We start from the raw sequence: 13,338 nt of genomic DNA, 5'->3' as shown, positions 1-13,338 counted from the left end.
CAACAGTAACACTTAATGTCTTATATAAAGCAGGAATTATAGTGAACTATACATTAATTTTGGTATAAAGTTACAATGGGTTACTCCATTCTGTTGTTGGTTTGAGGCAATCCTTTATGGTGGTGTTTTTTTGAAGTCACTTTTACCTACTAAGAAAATGAGCATCCAAAAACAAAAAAAATTTAAAATGACAAAAATAATTAACTAATAAACAAGAACACAATTTTCTTTTTTTTCAAAAATTGTTTATTTTAAAGTTTATTACAGTAAATATGTTACATTAAGAGTTCTCAGAAAAAGATGAAAGTAACAATATATCTTTACATATATTAATCCAAATAGTTGTATGATAATCCTAATAAATAATGTTTGTATGTTTCCAAAGTGTCCATAATCACTTGATTCAAATGCTATCAGTGCATTTCATGGCTTGTTATCATTTTTTTTTAATCACTACCACGATAATGCTTCAGACGAGTCCAACTGCACCTAACAGTTGGCCAGCAGTTATATAATCATAGGTAACATTGTAAAACTTGGTTAGGGGTAGAAAATTAGAAGTTTAAAATACAGTGCTTCAATGAAGTGAGGTCATCTGAAATTGTGACTTAATCTACTAGAGTTCAAATAATTTAACTTTGACTTCTGCTCACACAGAAGACACAAACCCTGTCTCAAGTTGTGATGTCTATTTGCTGTAGTAAAACTAACAGAAGCAAAGGTAGGAGTTAGGCAACACAATATAAAGGGGGAAAGTCCGTTTGAGCAGCGGTTAGAAGTGATGTATGGGCAGAACAAACAATGGACTCTCACCCAGGATACAATGTTTTGTTTCAGTGTGACACCAAAAGTCAACAATAACGTCTTTCAGTTTGATGCATAACATCACTTACATACTAATCTCTATTTACAGATTCTACATAGAAATGTGCGCAGATTTTAGTTTAGTTAAGTAGTCTGTGTGTTTGTAGTCTGAGTAGTACTGACCAGCAAGCAAGATCAGCAAGCTTTGGTGTATGCATGAAGTCTGTGTCAACTTGAGTGACAAATTTGCTTGACACTGTGTCATGAAAGCTGATCAGACTTCCGGAATGCATCAGAAATGATTGATCCAACCTACATTCAACACACAAGTTGTTTACCTGACAAAGCTAGCATTTGTACTTTTTACAGATCTGTCTCTGCACTCTAGACGTTGACCCTGACAAAGTAATCAGGGTCCAGCAAATGTGTTTTTAAACTGTGTGCTTTTTCTGTACAGATTTTCAGTGGGTATTCTTTTGGATCTTGACAAGGAGGAAAGATGGCAACATCTAAAGTGTCCCTCTTGGGAACTTTGGAAGATTTGGGAGCTGAGGAGTTTAAAAAATTCAAGTGGTACCTGCAACAGTCAGAGGTCCTGGAAGGCTTCCCAGCAATCCCAAAGAGTCGACTTGAAAATGCAGACAGGGTGGATGCAGTGGATCAGATGACGCAGACCTACAGTATAAATACTGTTAAAGTCACAAGAATGGTTTTGGAGATGATAAACAAGAATGATCTTGCAGAGAATTTATCAAAAACCACCACAGAACCTACAGGTAGGTTATTTCAGTCTTGAACTTGTGTATGAATGCAAAACATCTTGTTGTTGAGGTTATAATAGTTATAATCTTAGAAGTCACAAATTGAATTACAAAGTAGTTACTATATTCAGAACCAAATATTCAAATGAGCTGAATTGATACCATAATTACAGAAATGTGTGACATTATTAGACATGACTTTATGACTCTTCACTATAACAACCTTACATTGATTTTGTTTGTTTTATCAATTTAGAGATTCTTGCTGAATGCCAACGAAAACTCAAATCCAATTTATGGAAAAAGTATCAATATGTGTTTGAGAAAATTACAAAAGCAGGGAATTCAAAACTTCTAAACAAAATCTACACAGAGATCTACATCACAATGGAAGACACTGGAGAAGTCAACACGGAACATGAGGTCAGACAGATTGAAAGTGCATGCAGGAAACTAGACGGACAAGAAACAACAATCATATGTGAAAACATCTTTAAAGCCTCTCCTGGAGGAGATGACAAAATCAGAACAGTCATGACAAAGGGAGTGGCTGGCATTGGGAAAACAGTCCTTACACAGAAGTTTATTATGGACTGGGCAGAAGACAAAGCCAACCAGGACATACAGTTCACATTTCCTTTCACTTTCAGAGAGCTGAATGTGCTGAAAGAGAAAAAGTGCAGCTTGGTGGAACTTGTTCATCACTTCTTTACTGAAACGAAAGAAGCAGGAATCAGCAGGTTTGATGACTTCCAGGTTGTGTTCATCTTTGACGGCCTGGATGAGTGTCGTTTTCCTTTGGACTTTGACAGCAACGAGATCCTGACTGATGTTACAGAGTCCACCTCAGTGGATGTGCTGCTGACAAACCTCATGAGGGGGAAACTGCTACCCTCTGCTGGCATCTGGATAACCACAAGACCTGCAGCAGCCAATCTGATCCCTCCTGAGTGTGTTGACATGGTGACAGAGGTCAGAGGGTTCACCGACCCACAGAAGGAGGAGTACTTTAGGAAGAGATTCACAGATGAGAAGGAGGCCAGAAGAATAATCTCCCACATCAAAGCATCAAGAAGCCTCCACATCATGTGCCACATCCCAATTTTCTGCTGGATCACTGCTACAATTCTGGAGCACGTTTTGAAAACCACAGAGGGCCAAGTGCTTCCCAAGACCCTGACTGAGATGTACATCCACTTCCTAGTGGTTCAATTCAAACTGAAAAATGTCAAGTATCATAAAAGAGCAAGTTCACACTGGAATCCAGAGAGCAGGGAGATGATTGAGTCTCTGGGGAAATTGGCTTTTGAGCAGCTGCAGAAAGGAAACCTGATCTTCTATGAATCAGACCTGACAGAGTGTGACATCGATATCAGTACAGCCTCAATTTACTCAGGAGTGTTTACAGAGTTCTTTAAAGAGGAGAGTGGACTGTACCAGAACAAGGTGTTCTGCTTTGTGCATCTGAGCGTTCAGGAGTTTCTGGCTGCTCTTCATGTCCATCTGACATTCATCAACTCTGGTGTCAATCTTCTGTCAGATGCAAAGTCCTGTGTGAATGAGTTACAAAAAGACAAACCTGACATTTCACATCTTTACAAGAGTGCTCTTGACAAGGCTTTAAAGAGTCCAAATGGACATCTGGATTTGTTCCTGCGCTTCCTTCTGGGTTTGTCTCTGTATGCCAATCAGAATCTTTTACAAGGTCTACTGGCACAAAAAGGTAGCTCAGAGACCAATAAAGAAATGGTCTCGTACATAAAGAACAAGGTCAGTGAACAGTTCTCGCCAGAGAGAAGCATCAATCTGTTCCACTGTCTTAATGAACTGCAGGACCGTTCTCTAGTGAATGAAATTCGATGGTACTTGAGTTCAGGAAGTCTCTCCACAGATAAACTGTCCCCTGCTCAATGGTCAGCTCTAGTCTTTATCTTACTGTCATCGGGAAAAGACCTGGATGTTTTTGACTTGAAGAAATACTCTGCTTCAGAGGAGACTCTTGTGAGGCTGCTGCCAGTGGTCAAAGCTTCTAAGAAAGCTCTGTAGGTTGATAGATAAATTCAACCATATTAAGGACATAAACTATGATTAATTATCTTCATATAATAATAATAATAATAATAATAATGACAAATAATATTAATAGAATGATTTGCCTTTTCCCTCAGGCTGAGTAGTTGTAATCTGTCATGGAGAAGCTGTGAAGCTCTGTCCTCAGTTCTCAGCTCTCAGTCCTCTAGCCTGAAAGAGCTGGACCTTAGTAGCAATGACCTTCAAGATTCAGGAGTGAAATTGCTCTCTGCTGGACTCCAGAGTGCCCACTGTAAACTAGAGACTCTCAGGTTAGGATTCACATTACCTTTTAAATCTACTACATATATTTGATGATTCATAATTTTGAATAGCAAGGAATTATTCAGTTCTGCAGAAGTACTTGAATTAACTAAAGGTCAACAATTACTATCATATTCATTGTGACAACAAATTCTAGGCTTTCAGGCTGTCAGGTCACAGAGAAAGGCTGTGCTCAACTGGCCTCAGCTCTGAGATCCAACCCTTCCCACCTGAGAGAGCTAGACCTGAGCTACAATCATCCAGGAGAGTCAGGAGTGAAGCTGCTGTCTGCTGGACTGGAGGATCCCCATTGGCAACTTGACACTCTCAGGTATGGAAAGACAAACAGTTTTTTGAGTGCCTTAACTTGACATTTTTCCCTAGTTTTTACCTAACTTCTAAGACACATTTTATGATGCACCTCTAGATCCTGACTGTTTTTACCTGCATATTTTACCAGGTATAGTTGTTTTAGCGATCACTCACCTTGATTTTCTAACTTTTATGTTTTGCTGGTCCGGACAGCCTGCTGTGGCTAGCATTGCCAGCTTGTTTTTAGCGTTTAGATTTGTGAGCTAACACCACTGGTAATTCAGTCACCGGGTGCCTCGACGAGCAACTATCTGCCCACTGAAGCCACATCTCCGCAGCGGGTCCACTTGTTGGACCCGTGTCGGTAAGTTTTGCTGCTTGCTGTTTGCTGTCCCACCTGTGGTTCACCCCAGCTCAAGCCATATCAACGCTGTGGTCTCCAATTAGGAGCCCCTGTGTGTAAGAGCCTGCAACCTCCCTGTCCCCGGCTTCTACCCTCTACTGGTCACTTAACTACTATAACTGTAAGCACTTTTAGCCCTGTACTGGCCTCCTTTTCTCATCTTCTGTCCCACCGCCACCACACACCCATGCCTCCACTTACCTCTCCGTCCCGATGTGTCAGCTGTGCCCACGTGGCAGATAAAATTGCTGAGCTGGAAGGAAGAATTTCCACGCTGTACCAGATCCAGGAAGCTGAGAAACTCATGGACACCATCACATTCAGTCCAGCTCACGCCTACACCACCAGTCCCTGAGTGCTTGATGCCACGGCTCTGGCCGCTCTCTCTCCGCCCCTCGCCATCCACACCGTCGGCACCCCTCCTCCATCGTCGCCTGAAACTCCAAACTTAACAGATCCTCGTCCCCTTTTCTCCCCGACCACTCTGATAGTCGGGAACTCTATAATAAGAAACATTCGTTTCTTTAACGCCGCAACCCACCATTTTCCTGGAGCCACGGTGCCCGACATCTTATTAAAACTCCCATCCCTGCTGCATACGCTCCCGACCTCTATCCAGAGGATTATTCCATGTTGGCATTAACAACACAGCCCTTCAACAGTCCAAGCAGGTGAAAAATGACGACGTTTTAACTTTTTAAACAGTTCTGGAAAGTCTGCTTTTATCAGCAGTCCAACTCCCACTTTCGGCCGTGGATCACAGCATTTTAGCAGAATCCTCAGTCTCCACACCTGGCTCCAGTCCACTTGCAAGGCTCACCGGGCAGGCTGCATAGACAATTTGAACCTGTTTTGGGAATGCTTTTCATTTTTTAAGAAGATGGTATTTCACCACAGCAAGCTTGATAGCCGCATGCTAGCAGCTAATTGATAGCACGCTATGCAAACCTCCCCATGTAACTGATTTACTTTTCACACACACACCCCTCTCTTTTTCTCTACGCCGCCACCTCTGAGCAGTATTCCCCGTGACAACCCCCCCTACTGGCCCCACCTGTCATTGTCTCCCTCAGCTGCTGGTCTCCCCATTCACTACATTATGACATACAGGCTGCCCTGTCCGCACCACACTTCCAGAGCAAATAAACAGCATGTGAATACAGCCAAACTCTTCCCAAATCTTCAAAACCCATCACAAAACACTGTATGAAATTCGCTCTATTTAACACCCAGTCACAATAAAAGTCTCATCCTGAACGCATTTATTACTGAAATTAACCTCGACATCCTCTGTCTCATCGAAACCTGGTAAAAACCCCTGGAGTATTTTCCACCCAACAAAACAACCCCCACTGGATATCATTACTTGGACAAACCACGCCAGGACTGTCGCAGTGATGGAATTGCTGTCCTCCACCGCCAACACATAAGAACCAGCCTGACTACCATCCAACCCCCATCCTCATTTGAACACCTAACCTTCAAAGTCCCTGGTCCCAAACCCCTGGTCATTTCAACTATCTACCGCACCCCCAAACCTAACCCCGCTTTTCTTTCAGACCTATCTGAATTTCTCACACAACTCTGCTCCATCTCACCTTCCATCCTGCTCCAGGGCGACTTCAATATCCACATCAACCCCACGGACTGCAAATTAGCCATAGAATTGCAAAATGCTTCAACCTCACACAACACATCAACTTCCCCACCCACAACCGCAGACACATTCTCGACCTGGTCTGCTCTACAGGAATCAGCATCAACCACCTCTTCTGCGCCGACCTCACCAACTCCGACCACCTAGACATCATCAACATTGATATCCCCATCCCAGAACCCAAACAGTCAGGCACCATCACTTTCCGTAACATCAAGTCTATTTGCCCCTCATCCCTGTCAAACTACTTCACTGAAAAACTTTCCTCCCTCACCCCCTCCCTGAGCACCTCCCCCACGGACTTGGTCAACCTGTACAAAAACACACTATCCTCCTTCCTCGATCAGCTTGCCCCCCTCAAAACCAGAACTGTCTCCTTCACCCACACTGCTCCCTGGTACACCCCTGAACTCAGTCTTATGAAATCCTGAAAACATCAACTCGAACGACTCTCCAAGAAAACGGGACTCACAGTACACATCATGGCATACAAAGATTACATTCAACATTACCTCAACACTGCACCCTCCATTTCCTACTACTACTACTACTACTAAAAGGTCCAATATAAACAAACTGTTAAAACCTATGGACAATCCTTCTCACTCCTTCACTGCTGTTAAATGCAACTAATTTCTATCATTTTTATCAAACTAAAATCAAAACAATCTACAACCAACTGCTCACTCCCAGCTCCACCCTTCCTGAATCTCCCACCCCCCACCTAACTGACCAGTCACTCTCACAATTCTCCCTGATCTCCCCAGCCCACCTCCTCAAATCACTGTCTGGCATGAAGACCTCCACCTGCGCCCTGGACCCCATCCCCTCTTCATTAGCCAAAGCCTGTTTTCCTGCTCTCCTCCCCCTCATCGTGCTGTAATCTACTCCTCCCTGTCTACTGGCTCTGTCCCCCCCGCCCTCAAACTCGCCCTCTGTAACACCCATTCTCAAAAAGCCCAGCCTCGACCCTGACATCCCCAACAACTACCACCCCATCTCCAATATGCCCTTTCTATCAAAAATACTGGAACGCACTTTCTGGCCTCAGATCCCATCACAGCACAGAAACTGCCTTAATCAAAGTCACCAACGACCTCCTCCTCTCTTCTGAGACTCACTCAATATCCTCATCCTACTCGACCTCAGTGCTGCCTTTGACACCATCAATGACTCCATCCTCCTCAACCACCTAGAGTCATGACTCAGCATCACTGGCACCGCCCTCTCCTGGTTCAAATCATACCTCTCCAAATGCCACCAGTATATCAGTATGAATAATTAAAATTCAAACACAGCCCCTCTCTCTCAAGGCGTCCCTGAAGGTTCAGTGCTTGGCCCCCTCCTCTTGAACCTCTACATGCTTCCCTTGGTCACATCATCCGCCTTCATGGCCACCATTTCCACTGCTATGCCGACGAAACCCAGCTCTACATCTCCAACAAATCCATCACTGCTGCCACACACTCCACCATCACTAACTGCCTCACAGAAATAAAAATCTTGATGCATGCAAATTTCCTTCAACTCCACAGCAACAAATCTGAAATCCTTAACATCGGCCCCAAATCACTCACCTCATCCTGCCCCGACTTCTCCCTCTGCATTGATAGCTTCACTGTTCCCGCTTCCACCCACGTCCGTAACCCTGGTGTCATCTTCTATCAATCCCTCTCATTTTAACGTCATGTCAACCACATCTCAAAAACTGCCTTTTTGGGGGTTTTTTAAGATTATTTTTTTGGCCTTTGGCTTTATTTATAGGACAGCTGAAGATAGACAGGAAATGTTGGGAGTAGAGTGTGGGGGACGACATGCACCAACTGATCGGCAGACCGGGAGTCGAACCTGCGATCGGTGCGACGAGGACTGTAGCCTCTGTACATGGGGCGCCTGCTCTGCCAACTGAGCTCCAACAGCACCCCAAAAACTGCCTTTTTCCATCTCAAAAAGATTGCCTGTCTTCGCCCCTCCCTCTTGTTCTCAGCAGCTGAAACACTCATCCACGCACTCATCACCTCACGACTGGACTACAGCAACAGCGTCCTCTACGGCACTTCCTCCAAAATCCTTAACAAACTACAATACATTCAAAACTCTGCCTCCCGTCTGATCACCCACACCCGCACCAGAGATCATATCGCCTCTGTCCTTCAGAACCTCCACTGGCTCCCTATCCAACAAAGAATCCAAATTAAAATCCTCATCACCTACAAGATCAGATCCGCCGATGGCAACCTCCTCACCCCTCTCACCCAATCCAAGCAGCGGACCTTGGGGGACAGAGCCTTCTCTATTGTTGCCCCCTCTCTCTGGAACTCTCTCCCCCATCACCTCAGACACTCTCCCTCATTCTCCTCTTTCAAAACTGGACTCAAAACCCACCTTTTTAAATCTGCTTTTAATCTGTGACCGATCATCATCGCTGTTTTAACTGTTTTTCTTTTATATACATATTTTAACTGTATTCTCTGCACCTTGATTGTTTTATACTGTATATTGCTTTTACTGTCTTTGCTATTTTGTTTTTACATGTAAAGTGTCTTTACTTTTTAAAGCACTATATAAATAAAATGTATTATTATTATTATTATTATTATTATTATTATCATTTTCTTGGTGCTTGATACTGTGGGTAGCCAAGAAATGAATGTGGTTTATAATCAGGAAGAATGTCTTAATTTCCATTTCACTAACAAAACCACACCATTGTACAGAATAAAAGTAGGTTATTTAGAGTATGCCATAGGGTCGAGGTTGGGTGGGATGAAAGGGGTTGAAGTAAGGTGGGGTGAGAGGAGGTTGAGGAATCGAGTTAGCTGGAGCCATCAGGAACCTGGGGGTCGAGACTCAGGGTCACGTCAGGGACATGTCTCCACGCACTTTCTGATTCAGCATCCCCAGTGGTTCCTGTGTTGAGATAGGAGAGAGAAGAAAAATGGTTTGGGGAGCAGTGTGAGACAAACAGGAGAGAAGAAGAAGTTAGGCAGGCTAATATGTGTTCAGACAGGTAGTTGTATTAGGGAGGCACAGGTGTGACAGCTAACGAGACACAGGTGATGGTATTAGTGAGGGAAGCATGGTACTGTTACTGAAGCTCTGTGCAATTTGGCTTGTGGAAATCCAATTTATTCTACTGGACAGAAACGCCCCATCAGTGAAAGAATTCTGTCCTCTTTTAACATCTACAATATAGTCAAAGAAAAGAGGACAGTTTACTTTCAGTGGGAGACAAAGACTTTGAGGGTCTGGCTGTGTATTTTTTGAATACCTGAAATAATTTAAACTTAGAAATAAACCCAAGATACACTTAAGTCCAATATTGCAAAGTAACTGACGAGAGGCTGCTAATGATCACATGTCAGGCTGACCAATGGAGGAGGTGAGGTGTGGGACTGAGTTGAACTGAGTTTTAAGTGTTACTTTACTTACAAGTTGGATTGTGTATGCTGTACAGAAGGAAAAAAAAAATATCAGGATGAATTTAATTGGCCCATTACTGAGATGCAATCCACAGTTCAAGATTCATTATGTTTGAATGAAAACTGTTAATTCAAAACTCAATAATTATATTCACATACAGAGTCCAATAAGAAAACAATGAGGGAAACTAAGTAAGTCATATTTAATATCAGTAAAGTGTGACTACACATAAATCAATAGTGCTTACAATTTGGTTTTAGAGCAATAAGCACTATAGTTGAATATTGCTCAAGGGTCGACTTTTTAGACTTTCATTTATGAGTCTAAAAAGTCCACGTTCTGAGCAGTGTATTATTTAAGATTCTATTTTCCATTGACTTGCAGACGAGAGCATGTGATAGTCATTCAACACGGAAGCATGTAAAGGGAAATTCGACAGAACTCTCTGGTCTGACTGTGTTTCTTCCTCCAGGATGGACTGTGGTGGAGAAAAAAGGCTGCTTCCTGGTCTGAGAAAGTGTAAGTGTGCATTTGATACAAAATAAACAGGACCGGGGGACATATTAATGAAGTGCTATATTTTGTACATCATGCTTGCCACTGTAGTCACAGAAAAGAGTTACTGTCACTGTACAGAACTTATTACAACCCTGTAATTGAGTAGTTACCTGTATGATACCTCCTCAGTAAAGTGGTAAGTGGCTGGAGGGAGATTGCCAAGGAGCTGGGAGCGTCCAGTAAGAAAATGTTTCTTGATGTTCTTTTACTTTCCTTGCTCAACGGCGCTTGTTCACTTTCTCTACAAAGTGAAGCATCTCACATAATATTGTTGTCATCTAACACATTCACAGACATTCAGGAAAATTCAGTTACCTCAACAGTCCTGGCTTACCCTCTAATGATTCATAGCACACCCCTCTGGTCTCCAGCGCACAGCTGATAGCAAAGTGGTTTGTTTACATGACGTAATGGAAGTGTAAATTTGATGGATGCAGTGTGGACAGCATGCGTCAGATTTTTACGTGATGCGACGCAATGTCTGATGCTCGCATGCTGTTAAGACACGGTATAAAGTTGATGGTTTGTTGTGTTGGCATGGGGCCCATATTAGAATGTTAGCTTCTTAATTCTCAGCTAAACCAGGTATAGCTTTCTTCTATGTGCAATATAAAGAAGTTAGCATGCAGCTCATCAGTTTTGTTAGATGAGAAACTTTTTTCAGTATGGTGTCTTTTTCTCTCCATCAGATTTCTGTGAACTCACACTGGACATCAACACAGCAAACAGATTCCTCAAATTGTCTGAAGACAACAAAGAGGTGATACGGCTGAGAGAGTATCACTCTTATCCTGATCATCCACAGAGATTTGATCAATGCTGTCATGTGCTGTGCACAAATGTCCTGACTGGTTGCTGTTACTGGGAGATCGAGTGGAAAAAATCAGTGCTTATAGCACTGACCTACAGACAAATCAGCAGGGGAGGATACCATGGGGAGAGCAGGTTTGGCACGAATAATCAGTCCTGGTGCCTGTTCTGCTCTGAGGAAGGTTACTCTGTCCGGCACAATAACAAAGAAACACGCCTCTCCTCCTCTGTCTCTAACAGAGTAGCAGTGTATGTGGACTGTCCTGCTGGCACTCTGTCCTTCTACAAAGTCTCTTCGAACACACTGATCCACCTGCACACCTTCAACACCACATTCACTGAACCACTTTATCCTGGGTTTGGGTTGCGAACACACAAATCCTCTGCTTTTCTGTGTTCTCTGTAAGTAAGAGAGTCTCCCATGTGCTAAAATGGCATGTAGATATTGTTCACAACTATGATGTATGTCACAGTAATACATTTGACACTTTGTAGGATCTTGGATCACATGGAGAAGCTTGGATCACTGATTTTGCTTTAATATCAACATATTGCTTGCTTTGTTTTAAATGACAATACGTGAATGAATATTCTCATTTGTAACTTGGTGAAAGAGTTTTCTTGGAGCAGCCTCTTGTGGACATTAGAGAAACTGCTGCTGAATACATCTCTTCTCTGACGACACTCATCCGAGGAGGCAGCTGAATGGTCAGGGTGTAGACATGCCAACATAAAACAAATAAATAATCAGCCATGTCTAATCAAAAAATAGCAAAACAAAGAGAACATTATGTTTCATATTTGTGCAAATGATCCTGCTTAATCAAAACACTCTTGTGTTATTTTGCATTTTTCCTTTTTCAGTGTTTTGTATAACTTTGCTTCAGCCCTCATTGAGGTGCTTGTTCAATAATGTACATGAAAAAAAGAAAAAGACTATGTGTAAATGTGATGATTAGGCTTTTGAAAATGTGTACATTGAAAACAATATATTTATCAATATGAATTTCACTAATGAGATAAATCATAACCTTTAGATTAGACTGAGAAACATAAGCATTTAGTAGTTTGTGTTTATCTGTAAGCTACGTAACATTAACATCTTAATCCCAATATTGACTTTTATTGGTGTTTTTGACTGCAATTAAACTTTTGTTCTCTTATGGCAAATGCTCTTAAGAAAAGTCATGAAATACAAAATGTATACTATGTTTCTTCATTTTAAAATCATGTATAATTTCATATAACATTAACTGTTCTGCATAGAGGTTCAGCAACAGCAACTTTGTCGTTACCTTGCTCAAATAAGATTCACACACACACACACACACACACACACACTGTGCCATCGACCATTAACACAAAAAGTCTGTTTTGACCTTTGCTCTGGAACGACTGACTGTGTGCTTCCACAATTACAAAAATATAATTCTTCCTGTTAAATTACCAATGTTATAAAAGAAGTATATTCTTTATAAATTGCAGTTACTCCTTCTCTGAACTCTGCTGTTAATGTCCCACTGGGGAAATTAACTCTTTTCTAGTACAAACATGGTACAAAAAGTGAAGCAGCACATTTCTATAAAATATTCCTGAGTATTGATTGCTGGCTACGTGATCATATGGTGGTCATGTAATCTGTTTTGTTATTATAATTTTAACTGTTCACAGCTTGAGTATATTTGTTTTGACAAGCTATCTGTGCATAAACAACATACATTTTTTTCTAATTTAATTAAAGCATTTTTTTCCTACTATAGTATTCAGTGTTTTATGTTTTATGTTCTTAACTTCAGATAATAGTAGCAGCAGTATGGATTAATATATTGCTTGATAAAAGAGACATGCTTTCGCTCAACTGGAAGGTTAGTAACTGACAATTCTGTTCTTTCTGATTTGAGGTACAATAAAGCATTTTGGTAACAGCAAGGGTCATTTTGAAGACAGACAGGTCATCTTGTGCTCAAATTGAAGCTTATAAACTTGGGCAAAATCTTATTTTGTTACTTTCCCATGGGTTTTAGGATACGCCATGCCAAATGTCATTCTTGTAAGACCTTTTATGCAATTGCAGTACCTTCATATGTGCACTGACATGATGTAGCCAAAGGCATCTTTCAAAAAAGGGGTTTTTGGGCCCCTGAGATCAAACGGCCCCGGGTTGGGAGTGGTCATTATCATTTTGTGATGGCCCAAGGTATAGGCTAACATAAAATAATAGTGAAAAAATGGTAGCAAAAATCCTGAGGGGTGGGCCTGGCTCCCTGCCTATAGGT

The 13,338-nt window shown here is 41.9% G+C and overlaps 1 protein-coding gene across 1 annotated transcript; it reads left to right on the top strand.

The window, feature by feature from the left end:
- Positions 1–1,303: 1,303 nt before the first annotated feature.
- Positions 1,304–11,767, top strand: LOC138602366 (NLR family CARD domain-containing protein 3-like). Its single transcript, XM_069673846.1, has 8 exons — positions 1,304–1,580; positions 1,822–3,607; positions 3,734–3,907; positions 4,057–4,230; positions 10,167–10,213; positions 10,942–11,022; positions 11,290–11,464; positions 11,677–11,767. The coding sequence occupies exons 1-8, from the start codon at positions 1,304–1,306 to the stop codon at positions 11,765–11,767; spliced, it is 2,805 nt and encodes a 934-aa protein (XP_069529947.1).
- The last annotated feature ends 1,571 nt before the right edge of the window (positions 11,768–13,338 follow it).

Source organism: Semicossyphus pulcher, unplaced genomic scaffold (assembly GCF_022749685.1).
Source record: "Semicossyphus pulcher isolate SPU_LCO1_2020_fin unplaced genomic scaffold, fSemPul1.0.p SCAF_22, whole genome shotgun sequence".
Classification (NCBI taxonomy): Eukaryota; Metazoa; Chordata; class Actinopteri; order Labriformes; family Labridae; genus Semicossyphus; species Semicossyphus pulcher.
The sequence above is the reverse complement of the archived record's forward strand: the minus strand, read 5'-3'. Positions and strand labels throughout refer to the sequence as shown.